General features: G+C 54.6%; 2 protein-coding genes across 6 annotated transcripts; one reads left to right on the top strand and one right to left on the bottom strand.

The window, feature by feature from the left end:
- Positions 1-2: 2 nt before the first annotated feature.
- On the bottom strand, positions 3-10,267 carry Stap2 (signal transducing adaptor family member 2). Of its 3 annotated transcripts, none has more exons than XM_048341971.1 (13): positions 10,080-10,267; positions 6,603-6,674; positions 6,328-6,450; positions 5,519-5,575; positions 4,585-4,685; positions 3,624-3,761; positions 2,779-2,848; positions 2,572-2,674; positions 2,381-2,446; positions 915-1,085; positions 729-821; positions 579-644; positions 12-357 (listed from the first exon to the last, which is right to left on the bottom strand). In XM_048341971.1, exons 1-13 carry the CDS (start codon positions 10,179-10,181, stop codon positions 293-295), a joined length of 1,227 nt encoding a protein of 408 aa, XP_048197928.1. In that variant the 5' UTR covers positions 10,182-10,267; the 3' UTR covers positions 12-292. The 3 variants fall into 3 exon arrangements, with proteins under 3 accessions (XP_048197929.1, XP_048197928.1, XP_048197927.1); XM_048341970.1 differs by having other exon boundaries at positions 15-357; positions 579-653; XM_048341972.1 differs by lacking the exon at positions 2,381-2,446 and having other exon boundaries at positions 3-357; positions 579-653.
- Positions 10,268-13,557: 3,290 nt separating this feature from the next.
- Mpnd (MPN domain containing) lies at positions 13,558-21,177 on the top strand. 3 transcript variants are annotated; one of them, XM_048341958.1, is made up of 13 exons: positions 13,558-13,965; positions 14,044-14,330; positions 15,401-15,637; positions 16,245-16,377; positions 17,386-17,470; positions 17,616-17,712; positions 18,192-18,264; positions 18,319-18,416; positions 19,463-19,631; positions 19,712-19,782; positions 19,977-20,066; positions 20,756-20,848; positions 21,034-21,177. In XM_048341958.1, the coding sequence occupies exons 1-13, from the start codon at positions 13,959-13,961 to the stop codon at positions 21,118-21,120; spliced, it is 1,527 nt and encodes a 508-aa protein (XP_048197915.1). In that variant the 5' UTR covers positions 13,558-13,958; the 3' UTR covers positions 21,121-21,177. The 3 variants fall into 3 exon arrangements, with proteins under 3 accessions (XP_048197915.1, XP_048197913.1, XP_048197914.1); XM_048341956.1 differs by having other exon boundaries at positions 13,558-14,330; XM_048341957.1 differs by having other exon boundaries at positions 13,559-14,330; positions 18,340-18,416.
- The last annotated feature ends 90 nt before the right edge of the window (positions 21,178-21,267 follow it).

Below are 21,267 nucleotides of genomic sequence, written 5' to 3'. Positions count from 1 at the left end.
CACTGGCCAGGCTGTGGGGTTGGTTCTTCCGTGTGGCCCCAGGCCCTTGAGCTCCTCCCTGCCTCATACACACACCTGCCATGACATGCGTATCCCTGAGGGGCAGGCAAGCAGGCTTGTAGAGTTGGGGATCCCTGGGGTAATGGAGGCAATGGGGCACAGACAATGAGGGCCCCCCGCCCCTCAACTTCCCAAGCCATGCCACACATCAGCCTGTTTTTCTAGGGGGGTCAGTTGAGTTTTAATCTTGGGGAAGTAGCTGTGAGCCGCTGGTCCCCGCTGTCTCAGTGACTCATTGCTCCAGCGCACGTCTCTTCTGCAGCTTCTCCTCTAACTCTGCTGTCACATCCCCCAGCCCTGCGATGGGGTCAGGAACTTAGCTTCAGTTGTCAGCGTCAGGGATCCCCAGTCTGGACACACACACCCCCAAATCTATCCAAGACCAGCTACAGCTTCCCAGGCAGACACAAATGAAAATGGGTTGAAAGGCATTGAGAATTTCCCAACCCCGAAGTACTGCCTTGGTCTACCTCTCAGGAGGGGAAGTTCACCCTGCATGCACCCCACAGTCCCCTTACTTGTGGCAAGGACGAGAGCCTGGGGTGAGCTGCCTACCAGGTTCCTGGCAGGGACACTCTTGACAACTTTGGGTTTTGGGAAAAAAAAAAAAAAGAGGTGAGTCTGGGCCTGGGCCACCGGCGTGGGCCGTGCTCAGGAATGCACTCTACCTGGCTTGGGGGTGATGGGTGGCTTTGGAGGCTTTACAGGAAGCTTGGCCAATTTCTTGGGCTTCAGGATGGCAGGCCTGCTGCAGGAAGACACTGCATACACAAATGTGAGGGGGCAGGTCATGTGACAGACACCATTATCTTGCTCCCACCACCCCAGTTTCTGCAGTGCTAACCCATACCTACCGTCCTGATTGACGTATTCCACAGCTGGGGTGTCTTCAATGGGGACCACATAGTTCTCATCCTCGATTGGGGGTGGGGGCAGGGGAGGGATGGGGGGCAGCTTGTCCTGGCTGGACACAGGCACCGGCACAGGAGGTGGTGGCTTTGGGATACTTGCAGGGATTACAGGACCTGATGGAGAAGGGCAGTTTCCTGTCAGGGCCCAGGTGGTCCAGACACCTCTGGTTGCTCTATTTGCATACTTGGATACATCCACGTGGTGCTGTGTACATGCGAGTTTGTAAGACTGTGTTTATTTCCCCAGGTAATAGAGACACACATGGGCTTACATTTGCATAATTTAAGCATATGTAAAAAGCATTCATGCATATGCAATTGTGTCCCGTGGTGGCTGAGACACACATGAGCCTAACCTAGTGCAGGCTAGTGTGCATGCATGCAACTATGAATGACTGCACTGTGGAGTGATGTGTTTACATATGTGGGTGGCTTCAGAGGGCCACCCATGTGCCACACAGCATGTAGCCATGACAGGACATGTGCATGCATGTGAGGAGCATGCGTGTGCGCTTACATGTCCATCACACACTGAAAATCACTGCCCAGCCCACTGTGTCCCTGCCTCCTCCTCTTTGCTCCCACTCCATTGGCCACCTCCATTCCCTAGGGATTTATTGTTCCCATGTCTCTCCATTATCCACGGCCACTGCACACCCATTAGAACCCTATGGGACTAGGTTGCCTGTCATCCTAGCTACTCAGGAGGCTGAGACCTGCCTGAGGATAGAGGTTCAAAGCCAGCCCAGGAAAACAACTCCAAGAGATTCCTGTCTCCAATTAACCACCAAAAAAGTGGGCTTTTTGGAAGTGGGCTGGGAATATGGGCTAGTGGTAAAGTGCTCCCCTCATATTCATGAAGCCCTGGGTTCGATTCCTCAACACCACATATATAGAAAAAGCCGGAAGTGGCGTTGTGGATCAAGTGGTAGAGTGCTAGCCTTGAGCAAAAAGAAGCCAGGGACAGTGCTCAGGCCCTGAGTTCAAGCCCCAGGACTGGCAAAAAAAAAAAAAAAGCTGGAAGTGGAGCTGTGGCTCAAGTAATAGGGCACCAGCCTTGGTGGACAAAAAACAAAAAACCAGTGCCCATGCTCTTAGTTCAAGCCCCAGGACCAGCACGAAAATAAATAGATAAATTCCTTTGGGGACGTCGGTAAACACCACCTCCCCCATGAACCCTTTTCTGCTCTGTGCCCTTCCTCTCCAATCTAGGGGTAATCCTAGCTTTTTCCCACCCCTGTGCCCCGCTCGACTACACTCTGCTCCCATCCTCTGAGGTCCTAAGTCTGGGTGATTTCTCCTCCTGAGTTCCGGCTGTGTGCTGGCTGAGGGGGTGAGGCTGCACGTGGGTTCCGGCTCCCCTCCCCACCCCCGCGGCCCCAGCAGCAGCCTCGGGGTGGGGGCGTCACCTGGGCCCGGGGCGGAGGGCGCAACCCACAGACTCTCGCCGTTCTCCTTATCCGCGTCCACGTAGCCTGGAACAGAGAGGGCGACCTGGAGGAGGCGCGGCGGCCCGAGGCTGGGCCAGGGCGGTCCCTCCCTCAGATGGGGACGTGAAGGGCGGACTGGGCCCCCCGCGGCCCCCCAGAGGCGCACCCACCTAGCACCTTCTCGTAGTCCTCGTCCAGCAGAAAGGGCACCAGCGCCCTCTTGGTCTGGGACACGAAGTAGTTGACCACCGCATCCAGCGAGGCGCAGGGGAACTGGAGACCGACGGGAGACCGCGGTCAGGCGGGGAGATAGGCCGAAAGGGCGTACCTCCCCCCCCCACAGCGCGCAAGTCCGGACCCTGGGGGCCGATGCTCACCGGGTCCTCCACGTCGATCACGTACTTGGGGTCCCCCGGCTTCACCTTGTAGTGCCGGACCACCGGCACCCTGCGCAGCGAAGTGGCTTGGGGCCGGAGCTCTGCCTGGCTCCGGCCCCCGAGGGGGGGGGGGGGGAGCACACCCGACAGGCCACGCCCCCACAGGGCTGAATTTGTTCTATTGGAGGGTCGTCTCGCGCCGACCACGCCCCCGCGGCCGTCCCTCGAGGCCTCGCCCCTATTTTGTCTAGGTCCTCCCTATTGGAGGATCGCCTCACGGTGGCCACGCCCCCAAAAGACCCGCCCATCCCTGGCCCCGCCTCCAGTTTTGACTCACCCTGGGTGTACAGAGATCTGATTACTCCCGGGGAGGCCTTAGGGCAGTGCCCAGACTCTGCCCTCAGTGTGGCCCCAGAGCATGACTCAGTGCCCTCCGCCCCCAACCCTGAGCCCGCCCAAAGGCCAATTCCCAATGGGTTTGACTTTTATTTTTGTAGGTTGTCGGGCTCGAACTCAGGGCCTGACAGCTGTCCCTGAGCTCTTCTGCTTCAGGCTAGCGCTCTACAGCTCCATTTCCGGCTTTCTAGTGGTTATCTGGAGGTAAGGGTCCGTCCGGGCTTGAGTTTGACCGGCTCCGCCGGATCCCACCTGCCCAGACCTGGCAGCTCATCTTGTCTGGGCGGAGGAGCCGAGTCGTACTCTCAGGCACCGAGTCCCATTCCCGGTGTGGCGTCCGGGAACGCCGGCTCCGCCCCAGGCGCACTGGATTTTAGAGGTGGCTCCGCCCCACCTGTGACCCCACGCCTCACCCCCACCACAGCGGTCTCCAAGCCGCGCATGCGCACCCGTTGAGCATCTGTCTGGTCGTGACCGAAAAGCCACCCTCTGTTCCATCCCCGCTGGGCCGCAACAGCAGGTTCCCGCACTCAGGGTAGCGCTCCAGGAGCAGCTGTGCCTCCAGCCGGCTGACCTTCAAGAAGCACCTAGAAAGGACCCAAACCAACTGGGAACAGCTCCGCCCCCAGGGGGCGCAGGCCGGCTATTCCTAACAGAACCCCGCCCCAGGAGAGCTGGCCACGCCCTCCTAGCAAGGCCACGCCCAGAGCAAGGCGCTCTCCTAACACAACCTTACCCCAGACAAAAGGCCCCGCCCCCTGAACATAACCCCGCCCCAGAGCAAGGCCCCACCCCTTCTGACATAACTCCACCCCCAGAGACACCGGCCCCCCCCTTAACATAGCCCTGCCCTCCACCCCAGCACAAGCCCCTTCCGTCTCACACAGCCCCACCCCAGGGCGCAGGCCCCGCCATTCCCCGTCTGACCCGCCCCTGGTGTCCCAGTTGGGGTCCTGGGAGAATCCTCCCTTAAACTCAGGACCTGTACCTTGACACCCAGCCCCAGGACCTGCCTCTGGACACTTAGCCTCATCTTCTGGGTCCAGGCACCTGCACACACCTAGACACGCCTGCTGCTATCAGCCTCCTACTCTGATCCCAGGACATAGCCCAATGAGCCTTCCTGACACCTGTACTCTCACCTGGAGCACCTTAGCCATTCCCCCCAACCCAGGCTCGAGACCCGCCCTCCCGACATTGAGTCCTGCCCCAGAGGCTCTCCCTGACCACCTTCCAGGCCCCTCTGCCGGCTCCTCTCCAGGCTCTGCTCCCCCCCAGCCTGGTCCCTACGTCAGCCCTCACACAGACTGGACCCCATGCCAACAAACTCAGCTCTCTGCCCACCATCAGCCACACCTGATCTGCCCGTCCCAACCCTGATCACTTGAGCCAGGGGTCCCCAAGACTTACGAGGGCACCTCGCATGTGCGGCGTGCCTCCTCCTTAGCCAGGACTCCAGCCATCATGTATAGATGTCCAGGCAGCAAGTTAAGGTTGGTGGGGACACGGAGCTGAAAGGGTATGGAGGCACGGGGAATGCTTGGGCAGTGAGGGGGATGGTCAGCTATGCCAAGGTCACAGACAAGCAGGGGGTCTCAAACAAACTCTAGTATGTTTGTTTTTGTTTTTGTTTTTGTTGCCAATCCTGGGCCTTGAACTCAGGGCCTGAGCACTCTCCCTGGCTTCTTTTTGCTCAAGGCTAGCACTCTGCCACTTGAGCCACAGCGCCACTTCTGACCATTTTCTATATATGTGGTGCTGAGGAATCGAACCCAGGGGTTCATGTATATGAGGTGAGCACTTTACCACTAGGCCATATTCCCAGCCCCAAACTCTAGTATAGTTGGGGGCAAGGGGCTGTAAAAGTCTCAAGCTAAGTGGCCTGCAAGTGCAAACGGGGGGGGGGGGGGATAAAAAAAAACCACGAGGCTCACACTAGTAAACTTAGCTATTAGGAGGCTGAAACCTGAGGATGGAGGTTTGAAGCCAGCCTGGGCAGGACGAGTCTATGAGACTCTTCTCACCAATGAGCCACCAAAAAGCCAGAACTGGAAATGAGACCCAAATATAGAATGCCAAGCAAGAGTGCAAGGCCCTGAGTTCAAGCACAACTATACACACGGGAAAAGAGAAAAGGAAATCATAACGGAAAGAAGCAGGAATGCAGACTAAAATCCCTGGGTTTTAAATAATGACAAGCTAGTGTCAGAATTCGGAGCACTGTTGGCCAAACAGAAGATGGGCCCTGGGTCTCCAGGTCCAGCCCACTGTGGGAGGAAGGGAAAGGAGGGCGCGGAGGGAGGCCCAAGGCATGGGCAGATGGGTAGAACATGCCCATACTCACCTCCACCACTGTCAAAATACAGCCTTTCCACATCTCCCGGGACTCCAGGCTCTCTGCCTAGGGAGAGAAAAAGCGAAGAATAAGAGGCTCTAATTCCAAGGGCAGCTTTGAAGATGGTCTTTAAGGGTGATCTATGAGTCACAAGTAAGGGGTTGCTTGACTCACACCCCAGCCCTTTTGTCTTTGGTTTTTTGTTTGTTTTGCCAGTTGTGTGGCTTGAACTCAGGGCCTGGGCCCTGTCCCTGAACTCTTTTGCTCAAGGCCAGCACTCTACCACCTGAGCCACAGCACCACTTCTGGTTTTCTGGTGGTTAAGTGATGATAAGAGTCTCATGGACTTTCCTGTCCAGTCTGGTTTCAAACTGTGATCCTTAGATCTCAGCCTCCTGAGTAGCTAGGATTACAGGCCTTTCAACGCAGGGTCTTGCTTTTACCCAGATTGGCCTGGACTAATGTCATATTTATGCTTTCCACTGTCGCTGAGATGACAGGCACACATGAGTTATGCCCCCAGCACCCTTGATGCTTTCAATTCACTCATGGCTCCCACCTCCCTTTGGGTAAAGGCTCAACTTAGCCCCACGGCCCATACACCTTGCATGACCCTCCTCTCATCCTCTCCTACTCTTCCTTCTTTGTTCTCTCTGCTCCAGCCACACAGGCCTCCTTGCTGTTCCTATAATATATCAGGCTCAGACCTACCTGGGGCCTTTGCACTGCCTGTGTCTTCTGCAGCCCATTTTAGGGTCTCCACACCTGTTTGTTTGCATGGATGGAAGAGATGTTTCCCATTCACCCCGTCAACCTACCTTGAACTTGACATCTTGGGTCCTGAGGGTCAGAGTGAAGTGGATGCCAGAATCTCGGGAGCTTACATGGGGAATGCTGTCTGTGAGCTTCACAAATGTTCTCAGGTCTAGCTTCTCCAGAGGCTATGGCATAGAAATAAACAAGGTGTGAGAGTCCCAAACCCTGCAGGGTCTCAGGCCCCCAGGAGAATGTAGCTGTTCCTGTGACCTCGGGGCACACCCTGTGCGTGATCTCTGGGGTCAAGGGTGGGCTGGCTCCCCATTCTCAGGCTTACCTGGAAGTCCCGATTGCTGTTGTAAAAGCAGATGGTAAGACCCTGGAGACCCGCCCAGAACTTCTTGTATTCCTAAGAAGTGGAGGGCGAGCAGGAAGGAAGTCAACAAGGGTGCCTCAGTGACCCACCCCTGCCTCAGGGCCTTTCCACAGGTGTTTCCCTAGGCCTGGACATGAGTGTCCCACATCTTTACAAAGCTACCTACACTGGTTTTCTGGTCAAATACTGTGTTTTCAGGGAGCTCCTCTCTATGCATCGTGACTCACATTCTGGGGATCTGCTGTTCTCTAAGAAGGACAATATAGAACTTTGGGCTGAGAGTGTAGCTCAAAGTAGAACCCTTGTCTAACACACCCAGGGTCCTCTGTTCCATTCCAGCACTGAAGCAGCAAACCCAAGCAGCACGATAGGATGGTGGACCCATAGCACCTTCACAGTTTGTGGAGGTGGAGGCTCTTTAGGAGTAAGTGCATCTCACACGTTCATGGTATTCCATCATCATCCATTCACCCACCCATGCTCACTCAGGCACCTATCATCCATCCACCCACCCACCCACACCCACCCATTCGCCCATTCATTTATCCGCCTGTCAATTCACCTATCCATCCATTCATCCACCCATCTGTCTACCACCCACCCATCAACCCATCCATTCACTCATAATCTGTCCATCCATCCACCCATTCACCTACCTATCCATCCACCAACCCACCCATCCATCAACCCATCCATCTACCTATTCATCCACCCACCCACTCACCCACCCACTCATCCATTCACAGAGCCATTCATTTATTTGTATGCCTATCCATTCACCAGTCCAGGATCCATAAATTCACCTATCCATCCATTCATCCATCCATCCAGCTACCATTCACCCATCTACCAATCCATTCACTCATAACCTGCCCATCCACCCACTCACCCACTCATCCATCCACCTATCCACCATCCATCCATCCATCCACCCATCTACCATCCATCCATCCACCCATCAGCCTACCTACCTATCCACCTATCCACACTCCCTGGATCAACACATTTATCTGCCTAGCATGTAGAGAAGGTCTACTATGTGCTAACTACTCAGAATGGAGCAGTGTATAATTAAACTCCGTGTGGTATATAGCGGTTCAGCTTGACATGATCTCAGCCATCTTGAGTTATAGCAACTTTCTTTTATACTAGTCATTTTGTCCTGCATTATTTCTCAGCAAACAATGAAAGAATAAAACAAACTCGTCACTGGTGATTTATACCTGTAATCCTAGCTACTTAGGAAGCTGAGGCCTGAGAATTGTGGTTGTAAGCCAGCATAGACAGACAAATCTATCTGGGTTCAGGCCTGGGAATGTGGCTTAGTGGTAGAGTACTTGCCTAGCATGCAGGAAGCCTTGGGTTCAATTCCTCAGTACCACATAAACAAAAAAATCCAGAAGTGGTGCTGTGGCTCAAGTGGTAGAGTGCTAGCCTTGAATACAAAGAGGCTTAGGGACAGTGCCCAGACCCTGAGTTCAAGCCCCCACACTGGCAAAAAAAAAAATCAGAGAGATTCTTATGTCCATTAATTAGCAAAATGTCAGAAGTGGGGCTGTGGCTCAAGTGGTAAAGCACCAGTCTTCAGGGAAAAAGCCAAGGGATAGCATCCAGGCCCTGACTTTAAGGCCCCACTACACACACACACACACACACACACACACACACACACACACACACACACACACAGAAAGAAAGAGAAAGAAAACAAAGAAGGAGGAGGAGGAGGAGGAAGAAGAGGAAGAAGAAGAGAGGAAGACACCTGGCCCATGGAAGGATGGTGCTCAATCCTTCACTTCAACATTATCTTAAGACAAACCAGGTGCACTATGAATTGGAGAGAGCCATTTTTATCTTTCTTTATTTTTTTAATACCAGTCTTGGGGCTTGTCCACTGTCCCTGAGCTATTGCACTCAAGGTTAGGGCTCTACTACTTGAGCCACAGCTCCATTTGTGGATTTTTGGTGTTTCATTGAAGATCAAACTCTCACAGACTTTTCTGCCTGGGCTGGCTTTGAACTGTGATCCTCAGATCTCAGCCCCCCTGAGTCATCTTGGATTATAGAGGAGAGCCACTAGTGCCCAGCTAGGATGAGTGTTGTTTTTTTTTTTAATTTAATTAAAATTTTTTTTTTTTTGTGGCCAGTCCTGGGCTTTGAACTCAGGGCCTGAGCACTGTCCCTGGCTTCCTTTTGCTCAAGGCTAGCACTCTGCCACTTGAGCCCCAGCGCCACTTCTGGCCGTTTTCTATATATGTGGTGCTGGGGAATCGAACCCAGGGCTTCATGTATACGAGGCAAGCACCCTTGCCACTAGGCCATATCCCCAGCCCAGGATGAGTGTTTTTTTTTTTTTTTTTTTTGGCCAGTCCTGGGCCGTCAACTCAGGGCCTGAGCACTGTCCCTGGCTTCTTTTTTGCTCAAGGCTAGCACTCTGCCACTTGAGCCACAGCACCACTTCTGGCCATTTTCTGTATATGTGGTGCTGAGGAATCGAACCCAGGGCCTCATGTATACGAGGCAAGCACTCTTGCCACTAGGCCATATTCCCAGCCCCCAGGATGAGTGTTTTGATGATGTGTGGACACCTGGTTCCCCTTCCCCACCCCGGGTCAAGTCCCCTTCTACCCCTTTCATTGGAGGGAGAACTGAGGGCCAGACTAGGCATGGACAGCAAAGAGCTGTCAGTGTGTTTTTGTACCTGGTTCCTTGCACTATAGAGCGTTGGGGGGGGGGGGGGACACAGAGGGACATGGGGGGGAAGGAAGGAAAGCCAAGGTCACTTTGAGGAAAATCCCAGGGGCAATGGCAGGGAAGCATGCAGAGAGGAGCAGAGGGGTGGCTCAAGGCCTTCATATGGTGTGTGTGGAGGGAGAACCTAGGGGGTCTAGGGGAAACTGAGGAAGACACATGCATGCATGCGCACAGGTACAGACATGTCCTGCTAGATGTGGCCAGACATCTGCTCTCAATGTCCCCAAATGCCACCCGTCCTGGATTTGTCCCCTGAAGCCCAAGTGACCGGGCTGGGGAGAGAGAGGGGAGAGGGGAGGAGTGGGAGTCAGAGGGCTTTTAATTTCCTGGAGGAAGTTCCCGGGCTTGTTCCTATCGAAAGGATCCAAAAAGAGACAGAGACAGATGAAAGGCAGATAGACAGACAGATGCCGGGCAGACAGACAGGCAGATGTTGGACAGACAGACAGACAGATAGACTGAGAGACAGAAACACATAGAGAAAAAGAATCAAGTGAGAGAGATATGAGGACAGAGGTAGAGACAGACAGACAGATGTGGCTAAAACCCTTGACAGCCCCCAGTACAAGCCCAGCCACATCCAGAGTCCACCTGCCACTGTCACCTGTGGGGAAACTGAGGCTCAGAAAGGCAGTGCACCTGCCAGGGCTGTGCAGCCGCGCGGGACTTCCCATCTCTCCTTACCTGATCTCGGGGCCCCTTTTTCTCTAGAAAGCTCTCGTAGTAGTGTGAAGGCGGGACTCCTTTGGGCTTGGGGACGCGGGGTGGGCCCGGGGCAGAGGCCATGACAGGCCGGGGGTCCTGGCCCAGCCTCTCTTTCCAGGGGCGTCCTCCACAGCTGGGCCAGGAAGCTGAGAAACTGGTTCCCGGGGAATTTCCTCCGGCTGTCAGCAGTCACCTCCCTCCCCCTGCCAGCACTGGGCGGGGGCTGGGCCAGGGCAGATCCCGGAACCCAGGGCAAGTCCCAGCCGCTCTGGGATCAAAGATGGGAGTGTGAGCAGGCCTGGGCTAAGGTGACTGCCAAGGGTCAGAGGGATGTGGAAGGGGAGAGCAGAACCGATGCACAGGGCAAAAGCCTCAGGGACAGAGCCCGAATGCTTATCTCACCAAGCGGGTCATCTCGGTAGATGACCTGCTGGGATTCTGATAGGATTGGTTCCAAGTGTGTTGATTTGCACTACCTCTAAGCTAACACCCCAGCTCCATAGGTGGCATAATCTGTTCATGAAGTAGCTATTTTGTCTGGGTGGTTATCTAAGCAGTTCCTTTCTTTTTTAAGTTACTTATAAAAGATACATTTAAGCTGGGCACTGGTGGTTCACACCTGTTTTCCTAGCTACTCAGGAGGCAGAGATCTGAGGATCATGGTTTAAAGCCAGCCCAGGCAGGAAAGTCCGTGAGACTCTTATCTCTAATACATTTCTCAGAAAAACTCTGAAGCAGCACTGTGGCTCAAGTGGTAGAGTGCTAGCCTTGAACAAAAGAAGCTCAGGAACAATGTCCAGGCCCAGAGTTCAAGCCCTAGCTGGTAATGAATGAATGAATAAATAAATAAATAAATAAATGGTACATTTATTTTGGTGTGTGCTGATCCTGGGGCTTAAACTCAGGGCTGGGCACTGTCCCTGGGCTTTTTCACTCAAAGCTAGTGCTCTACCACTTGAAACAGCTCTACTTTCAACCTTTTGCTGATTCATGAGTCTCATGACTTTCTTTCTTGGGCTGGCTTTTTTTTTTTTTTTTTTTTTTTTTTTTGCCAGTCCTGGGGCTTGAACTCAGGGCCTGAGCACTGTTCTTGGCTTCCTTTTGCTCAGGGCTAGCACTCTACCACTTGAGCCACAGCACCACTTCCGGCCTTTTCTGTTTATGTGGTGCTGAGAATCGAACCCAGGGCTTCATGCTTGCTAGGCAAGCACTTTACCACTAAGCCACATTCCCAGTTTTGCTGGCTTTGAACTGTGATCGTCAGATTTCAGCCTCCTGAGTAGCTGTAGTTCAGGCTTGAGACAAGTGCTTCCTGTGATGGGACCCAGGGACTTGCTCAGCAAATTCTGTGCCACTTAATGATTGATGCTCTTAGCTTTTGTAGTTTTTCTGATTTTTGTATATACATAGTTGGTTTTGTTGGGTTTTTTTTTTTTGTTTGTTTTTTTGCCAGTCCTGGTGCTTGAACTCAGGGCCTGAGCACTGTCCCTGGCTTCTTTTTGCTCAAGGCTGGCACTCTGTCACTTGAGCCAGAGCGCCTCTTCTGGCTTTTTTTATATATGTGGTGCTGGGGAATCAATCCCAGGGCTTCCTGTATATGAGGCAAGCAATCTTGCCACTAGGCCATATTCCCAGCCCTGATTTTTTTTTTTTTTTGCCAGTCCTGGGGCTTGGACTCAGGGCCTGAGCACTGTCCCTGGCTTCTTTTTGCTCAAGGCTAGCACTCTACCACTTGAGCCACAGCGCCACTTCTGGCCATTTTCTGTATATGTGGTGCTGGGGAATTGAACCCTGGGCTTCATGTATACGAGGCAAACACTCTTGCCACTAGGCCATATCATATCCCCAGCCCACCCAGCCCTGATTTTTATATTTTGATATCAATATAATAATAACACCAGTTCCACGAACTGAGTTGGGATATGTTCTTCCTTCTAATTTCTAGGGCAGATTATGCAAATTGATGTTACTTTCTCTGTCTCTTCTTTGAAACTGGTTGAATTTTTTGGTTTGTTTGTGAAACTCTATGGGCCTGGAGATTTTTTTTTTTTTGAGAAGTTCTAAAATTACAAATTCAGCTTGTTGGCTCACACCCTTAATCAGGAGGCTGAGCTCTGAGGATTAGGGTTTCAAGCCAGCCCATGCAGGAAAGTCTGTGAGACTCTTTTTTGTTGTTGGTTGTGGTGGTCATGGGGCTTGAACTCTGGGTCTGGGTGCTGTCCCTGAGCTCTTCTGCTCAAGGCTAGCGCTCTACCACTTGAGCCACAGTGCCATTTTCGGTTTTCTGGTGGTTAATTGGAGGTAAGAGTGTCATGGACTTTCTTGCCTGGGCTGGCTTTGAACCTCGGTCCACAGATCTCAGCCTCTTGAGTAGCTAGAATTACAGATATGAGCCACCAGTGCCTGGCAAGATTCTTATCTCCAGTTAACCAGCAAAAAGCCAGAAGTGGAGCTATGTGTGGCTCAAGTGGTAGAGCATCAGCCTTGATTGAAAAAGCTCAGGAACAGCACCCAGGCACTGACTTCAAGCCCCAGTATATAGGCATGTGAGTATACACACACACACACACACATACACACACACTATTAAGGCCAGCTTGATATCACTTAGCCTGGAGTTAGATAGAGGAAGCCCAAGGAGTGACTTGGGCAGCAGAGTGGCTCTCTAAAAGGAGGCCTGGCCTAGAGAATACAATCAGTAATAGTAATAATAAACATTATTGAATTAATATTTAATAATCACTATATTGTAATACATGATCAATAATTATTGATATATCACTCGATAGTGACATTTAATAACAGTAACTAGCACTGCCTAATGATCAACATAATTGTTAGTAGCAAATGATAAACATAAACCTTAATAGTTAATAAGTGATATCAGTAATACTATCTACCATTGTATATTAATATTTATTATAATAACTATTATTATTATTATTATTGCTCCCTGTGGGGCCCTAAGCCCTGTCCCTGCCTGCAAGGCCAGCCCTGAGCGCCTCTCATCTCCGGCCCCAATCCAACGGGCTCGGGGAGCCCAGTCCTGGGCCTGGGGGAGAAGTTCCCAAACAGAGATAGGGACAAAGGACAAAGGGACAAAGGACAGACACAGGGACAAAGGCCGAGGCCGCCAGGCCCGGGCGGGAGTCCAGCGGAGCCCCGCCCCCTACACTCCCCGGCTGTAGGCCCGCGAGGGGCCGGGAGGGTGCTGGTCTGAACTAAGAGCTGATTGGTTGGCTGTGAATCGGAGCCCACGGTTTGGATTGGATAACGTAATGATTGACTGGTGTTCCTGGGCGTGCTCATTGGCTGGTTCGGAGTTTGGGTGGAACCGCAGGTTCATGGTGATTGGCGGCCCTGGAGTCCCGCCGCGGCCGCTGAGTGGTCGCGGGTGGAATGTAATGACCGGTGGGCGGGCTCTTGTTCAGATCCGGCGGAGCCAGCGCCCGGGGCGCGGGGGCGCGGGGGCGCTCACCCTACCCGGGCTGACTGCCACGCTCTGGGCGCCGCCCCCCACCTCGCTCCTCCACCTGCAGCCCGAGGGCTCCCCCGGGCCTCAGTTTCTCCTTTGGTCCCAACTACCGAGTGCCTGTAGAGCAGGAGGCCGTGGTCCTCAGTTTCCCCGTCGATTCCAGCAGCCTCAGCCCTGGCACCCCGCAATCGCAAGAATGCAGCCTCATAGGCCGCGCCGCCACTAGTCTCCCCGAACGCGCAGGCAGGTCCCGGGCCTCGTTCTCCTCCGCCAGACGGCCCGGGAGGACTGAGTTCCCGGACTCGGCCGTAGCCCGCGCGTGGGCCGGCGGGTGGCCTCAGTTTCCCCATCGGCCTTGGGGCGGGGAGAAAGCGCGGGCGGCCATGGCAGGTACGTGGGCCGAGCCCGGGGCGCGGGGCGGGCGGGCCTCGGGGCGCGGGGCCGCTGCAGAGTGTCGCTGCCCCGCAGCCCCGGAGCCGCGGTCCCCCGCGGGCGGCGTGGCCGAGGAGGTCCCGGATGAGGACGAGGACGAGGCGGAGGCCGAGGACCCCGAGCGGCCGGCGGGGCCGGGCGGTGGGCGCGGCGGCGGCGGGGGCGGCGGCGGCGGCTCCGGAGGCGGCGGCGGCGGCGGGGTCGGGCCGGGGGTCTGCGGCGGGCTGGGGGGCGCGCTCACCCGGCGCGCGGTCACGCTGCGGGTGCTGCTCAAGGACGCGCTGCTGGAGCCCGGCGCCGGGGTGCTCTCCATCTACTACCTGGTGAGCGTCCCCCGCCCGTCCCGGCCCCTGCACGGAGGGGAAACTGAGGCCCGGCACTCCCTGAGTGTGCGGAGGAGAAACGGAGGCCTTGCTCCCGAGAGGCGCCAGCCTCTGAGCTGAGCCCCGCGTCACTGGGCTGGGTGGTACAGAATATGGGAGGATGTTGTAGTCTTTCAATTATTGTAAGATCTGTACTGCTGAGCCATTTATCCCGGGCCCCATTACCTAGTTTTTCTGTGTTTGATTGCCTTTTTTTGGGGGGGGGGGGTGGAGGAGGTGGGTTGTTGTGTCAGTACTGGGACTTGAACTCAGGGTCTGATCGCTGTCCCTTAACTTGTTCACTCAAGGCTGCACTCTACCACTTGAGCCACACCTCCGCTTCCAGCTTTTAGCTGGTTTCTTGGAGCTGTGAGTCTCATGGAATTTCCTGCCCAGGCTGGCTTCAAACTTCGATCCTCAGATCTCAGCCTGTTGAGTAGCTAGGATTACCGGAGTGAGTGAGCCATCAGCTCCCGGCTGCTTTTTTGAGACAGCATCTTGCTATGTAGCCCATGTTGATCTCCTGAATGTGGAAGTTTTAGCCACAAACTACCACGCCTGGGCCCCTTACTTTTTTTTTTTTTTTTTTTGGCCAGTCCTGGGGCTTGGACTCAGGGCCTGAGCACTGTCCCTGGCTTCTTTTTGCTCAAGGCTAGCACTCTGCCACTTGAGCCACAGCGCCACTTCTGGCCGTTTTCTGTATATGTGGTGCTGGGGAATTGAACCCAGGGCCTCATGTATACAAGGCAAGCACTCTTGCCACTAGGCCATATCCCCAGCCCGGGCCCCTTACTTTCAACTTTAGGACCTGCTGGGAGCCCAGCTGTGTGTGTGGTTGTCATGGAGACAGCAGTGTTGGAGACTGACATTTCCCCTTACCTGTTCAGAGGAGGGGATTGGCCTGGGAAGAGTTTCTGTATTTAGTGGAGAGTGTTTAGCAAACCCCAGAAACCATGGGTTTAGGAGGACTTCCATGAGGGGCTCTGGTGGGTGCCAGGGCCTGGGTTCAGCCGGCCCGTTTGCTGCTGTAGGGGAAGAAGTTCCTTGGGGACTTGCAGCCGGATGGGAGGATCGTGTGGCAAGAAACCGGGCAGGTTTTCAATTCCCCCAGTGCCTGGGCTACCCACTGTAAGAAGTTGGTCAACCCAGCCAAGAAGTCCGGCTGCGGCTGGGCCTCTGTCAAGTACAAGGGCCAGAAACTGGACAAGTACAAGGCCACCTGGCTCCGACGACACCAGCTTCACATGGCGGTGGCTGCTGCGGATGAGGTAAGTCCTTCCTCCAGGCTGTTGGGTGAGGAGGGTTCAGCTAGACAGAGATCCTCCTAAGCTGGGTTAGAGAGAGGGCAACATGAGAGGGCAACATCGGGAGTGTAGAACAGAGGGGGGAGAGAGGGAACTGGTGCAAAGGCCCTGGGACAGACTGCGTTTGGCATGTTGGAGAGACAGTGAAAGGGCCTGTGTGGCAGGGGCAGAGAGATCAAGGAAGGGGAGGGTAGTGAGGGGATGGGAGAGGTAGGAGCCTTGGAAGACTGTGGGCAGAAAGGATTTCCCACTCATTGGTGCCTCTGGTGGATATTGTGGGAGAACAGGCTGTGTATGGGGTGTGGGTAGGAGCTGGAGAGCAGGCAGAAGCCACTGAGGTGGTCTTGTAAAGCTGGATCAGGCCACTATTGAGTGGTAGAGTGGGCAAGTTCCCAAATGGATCTGATAGGATTTATCAATGAGCTGCCCTGGGCATTCCATGCCTGTCCATTCTCGCCCCCTTGTGGTCAGAATAGATCCTGACACAGCTACAGTCAGCCCGTTGGGTAGGGTAGGTGGGTGAGGGACGGGAAGGCCCACTGACAGGTCCAACCCCCCTCCTGCCCACCAGAGCCCCGCAAGTGAAGGGGAGGAGGAGGAGCTGCTGATGGAAGATGACGATGAGGAGGTTGTGGCAGGGGTCTCAGCAGAGGACAAGAGCCGGAGACCTCAGGGCAAGGGCCTCTCCGAGCCTGCACACCCAGGTGGGGGGAATAAGGATGGGGGAGGAGGTTGGGGGTGCCTTGATCTTCCCTAGTGCCCCTTCTACAAGATATCACGGTTGGCCTGAGTTAAGTTTTGATGGATTTTGCAATCTTCTCCCTACTTATGTGCCTCCACCTGGGTTCCTGAATTCCTGGCTTGGTTGTATGTGTGTGTGTGTGTCTGTCTGTCTCTCAGGTGGGGGTGGGGTGTCCTGGTGCTTGAACCCAGGAGCACTTGGCTCTTCTTTCCTTTTTTGATGCCGGGGTCCTGGGTCTTGAACTCATGGCCTCACTGTCTCTAAGATTTTGTCACTCAAGGCTGGCACTTTCGTCACAGCTCCACTTTTGGCTTTTTGGTGGTTAATTGGAGATAAGAGTCTCAGGAACTTCCCTGTGTGGGCTTGCTTCAAACTGCAATCCTCAGATTTTAGTCTCCTGAGTAACTAGGATGACAGGCACAAGGCACTGGCATCTGTTCACATCTCATTTTTAAAATTATAATAATTATTTTCATACTGATCCCTGGACTTGAACTCAGAGCCTGGACTCTTTTTTTTCCCACTTAAGGCAACTGCTACCCTCAAATCTCAGCCTCTTGAGTTGCTACGATTACGGGCAAGAGCCACCTGCACCAGGCTTGATTTTTAAAATGTTTATATTTTTAATAAATCTCATCGGTCTCTGTTAACTTTCCACCTGATTTTCCAGTCTGGAGCGGTTTTTTTTTTTTTTTTTGGCCAGTCCTGGGCCTTGGACTCAGGGCCTGAGCACTGTCCCTGGCTTCTTCCCGCTCAAGGCTAGCACTCTGCCACTTGAGCCACAGCGCCGCTTCTGGCCGTTTTCTGTATATGTGGTGCTGGGGAATCGAACCTAGGGCCTCGTGTATCCGAGGCAGGCACTCTTGCCACTAGGCTATATCCCCAGCCCATTTTGCTGTGTTTTGAGTTGCACCTTGCCATATACCCAGATTGGGGTGCTGAACGGTTGACATCTCTTCCCCCTCCTCAGAGGCCACGCCCCCAGGGAAGCGGGTGGAGAGCAAGCTTCGAGTGCCTGTCCGCTACTGTATGCTGGGCAGTCGTGACTCTGCCAGGTCAGATGCCCCCCGGAGCCACCCCCAGCCCTCAGCTTATGTGGAACCCTTGTTTGGTGTGGGGGATTCCAGGGCAGGGATTGGGTGGGCAGGTGAGGGAAAATGTGGGCCTCTTGAGACTATGGGACACTCCTGGCTACTCCAGGAACCCTCACACCTTGGTGGAAGTAACTTCCTTCGCAGCCATCAACAAGTTCCAGCCGTTCAACGTGGCCATTTCCAGCAACGTGCTGTTTCTGCTGGTGTGTGACCGGACTCCCACCTTGTCCTTAGTATGCAGGGCAAGGGGCTCTGGGCCTGGACCAGCCCGGAGGGGAGGGGTTCAGAATGTCCACTTGAAGAACAGTTTTGTGTTTGCTGCTGATATACAGTAGGTGCTCAGTAAATGTTCATGCCTTGTAATCAGGCGTGCACAATAAATGGTTGCTGCCATAATTAAGAAGGGGGAGGGTAACGGGGCACTGGTGGTTCACGTGTGTCATCCTTGATACACAGGAGGCTAAGATTTGAGGACTGTGGTTCATAGCCATCTAGGCAGGAAAGTCCATGAGACTCTCATCTCCAATGAACCACCAGAAAACTAGAAGTGAGGTTGTGGCTCAAAGTGGTAGAGCGCTAGCCTTGAGCTGAAGAGCTCAGGGACCGTGCCCAGGCCCTGAGTTCAAGCCCCAAAACTGGTTTAAGTTGGGGCAGGAGCCGCAGCCTTTGCCTTTCCTCCCAGGATTTCCACAGCCACCTGACCCGGAGCGAGGTCGTGGGCTACCTCGGGGGCCGCTGGGACATCAACAGCCAGAGTGAGTATTGGGGAGCATGTGGGCAGGGGCATGAAGACTGGGGTCACCATCTGGGGCTTCCCTGTCACCCTGCAGTGCTTACGGTGCTGAGAGCCTTCCCATGCAGGAGCCGGCTCGGGGACTTGGACACTGCGGCCAGCACTGAAGAGGAGGTGAGGAGCTTGCTGGGGACCTGGGTCGGAGCACAGCTGTACTGGTGCCTGTTGGGTGTGCGGCCGCGTGCCTGGGCCCAGCAGCCCTGGCTGGGGCTGCACTGTGACTCTTCAGGTTTTGTTTGGGTGCTAGGGGCTCCCTGTGGAGTTGCACCCCAACCTTTCTGGGAAAACTTGTCTCCCACATAGACCTAGCCTCATTACTGTCTGCAAACAGCAGGTACTTGTGTTAAGTTTCATAAGTCATTTTAAGAGAAGGTGAGGTCTACAGGAGACTAAGTGCAGATTCTAAGCACCTCATATAATTTTTTTTTTTTTTTACCAGTCCTGGGCCTTGAACTCAGGGCCTGAGCACTGTCCCTGGCTTCCTTTTGCTCAAGGCTAGCACTCTGCCACTTGAGCTACAGCGCCACTTCTGGCCGTTTCTGTATATGTGGTGCTGGGGAATCGAACCCAGGGCCTCATGTATACGAGGCAAGCTTTCTTGCCACTAGGCCATATCCCCAGCCCACCTCATATAATTTTTTATCAGAGCTTGAACTCAGGGCCTATCTCTGTCCCTGAGCTTTTTTGCTCAAGGCTAGCACTCTACCACTTGAGCCACAGCGCCACTTCCAGCTTTGTGCTGGTTGAAACAGCAGTCTCATCCTCCGATCTCAGGCTGCCGAGTAGCTGGGATTACAGGTATGAGTCACTGGCCCACTATGGTTGGCTTAGCGAGGGTGTGGGCAGGGCCCCAGGCCAGGCACAGGGCAGGAGCTGGCTCTTTTTTTTTTTTTTTTTTTTTGCCAGTCCTGGGGCTTGGACTCATGGCCTGAGCACTGTCCCTGGCTTTTTTTTTGCTCAAGGCTAGCACTCACTCTGCCACTTGAGACGCAGCCACTTCTGGCCGTTTTCTGTATATGTGGTGCTGGGGAGTTGAACCCAGGGCTTCATGTATACGAGGCAAGCGCTCTTGCCACTAGGCCATATCCCCAGCCCAGGCGCTGGCTCTTGGTTGGCTGCCAGGCTCCCCAGCCCACCCCTGGCTGTGCCTCTGCCTGCAGATCTATCAGAGCCTGTTCCTGCGGGGACTGTCACTGGTGGGCTGGTACCACAGCCACCCGCACAGCCCGGCGCTGCCCACGCTGCAGGACATCGACGCACAGATGGAGTACCAGCTGCGGCTGCAGGGCTCCAGCAACGGCTTCCAGCCCTGCCTGGCTCTGCTCTGCTGTGAGACCCCAGGCTGGGGGCACCAGGTGTGGGGCGCAGGCTGGATCAACTTACAGAGCACCCGCTGTCTCTTCCTACAGCCCCGTACTATCCTGGCAACCCAGGCCCTGAGTCTAACATCTCCCCCTTCTGGGTGATGCCGCCCCCCGAGGTAGGATGGGGGCCAGGGAAGGATGCTGTGCGGGTGTGTGGGGGTACTCTCGTTCTCCCATTTGTTGCTGCTGTGAGATGGGGACATGAGCTTTCAGGGAGAGCTTCCTGAGCCCTGCCTGGCTCCATGCTCTCCCACTTGGGGTCAGAGGTCAGAGCCAGTAGTGCCTCCATGACCACGCATGTCCCTCCCAGCAAAGGCCCAGTGACTACGGCATCCCTATGGATGTGGAGATGGCCTATATCCAGGACAGCTTCCTGACCAATGACATCCTGCATGAAATGGTGAGCTCCCCGCCTCAGTTCTGATGTGTTCACGTGCATGTTGTGCGTTGGTGGCTCATACCTGAAATCCTAGCTACTTGGGAGCCTGGGATCTGAGGATGGAGGTTTGAAGCCAGCCTGGGCAAAGGAATCTGACTAACCAGCCAAGAGGTATGACCAGAGGCATGGCTCAAGGGGTAGAGCACCTGCTGTCAGTGAAAAAGCCAAGTGAAAGCATGAGGCTCTAAATTTAAACCCTGGTACTTCCTTTAAAAAAGAAAAAACAAAAAACCAGAGTTGAATGTGGTTGGGCATGGTGGCTCACATCTGTTATCCCACCAACTCAGGAAGTGGCGATGAAGAAGGGCCAGCCCAGGCAAAATATTAGTGAGACTCCCAACTATGCCGGTGCCCGTCACCCATCCCGCTACATGGGAAGTATAGGCAGGAATATCAATGTCCAGGCTTACTGTGGAAAAAAAGTAAGATCCTAACTCAAAAAAAGGATAGCAAAAAGGGGTGTGTGGCCTAAGTGATAGAGCATCTGCTTGGCAAGCACAGCCCCAAGTTCAAAGCCTGCAAAGCTCCAGCAGGCTGGTGAGTGAGGGCAGTCCAGCCCAGTGCCTACTTGGGTGCCTGCCCCTCCCCTGCTGGGCCTGGGCTCTCCTTCGTGGTGCCTGGGTGGGAGAGCCAGCTCGCCGTGTCCGCAGATGCTGCTGGTGGAGTTCTACAAGGGCGCCCCGGACCTTGTGAGCTTCCAGGAGCCCTGGAGCCAGGAGCACAGCTACCTGGACAAGCTGAAGGTGAGACGGCACAGAGGAGGCTAGCGCTCTGCCACAGGGCCCCTTCCCCATCCTGTGGGCTTCCTCCCCACCAGCTTCTCAGGGCAGCCTGCCCAGGCGGAGTGCAGCGTAGTCTGCAAAGTGAAAGGCAGGCACCCTGGCAAAGGGGCACAGCACAGCCTGAGCTGCCCGCCCTGGGGTTTCAGATCTCCCTGGCCAGCAGGACACCCAAGGACCAGGGCGTGGGCCACGTGCTGGAGCAGGTCTGCAGCGTCCTCAAGCAGAGCAGCTGAGGGCATGGATGTGTCCCTGTGACTCAGGCTTGGATAATAAAGTGCAAGCAGCCGGCAGCCCACGAGTGTTGCTTTGGTGTGGGTTGAGCGGGCAGGCTGCTGAGGTCCCTACTCTGCACCCCAGGGTGGGGCTCTGTGTGTGTGTGT

Source organism: Perognathus longimembris, chromosome 3 (assembly GCF_023159225.1).
Source record: "Perognathus longimembris pacificus isolate PPM17 chromosome 3, ASM2315922v1, whole genome shotgun sequence".
Classification (NCBI taxonomy): domain Eukaryota; kingdom Metazoa; phylum Chordata; class Mammalia; order Rodentia; family Heteromyidae; genus Perognathus; species Perognathus longimembris.
The sequence above is the reverse complement of the archived record's forward strand: the minus strand, read 5'-3'. Positions and strand labels throughout refer to the sequence as shown.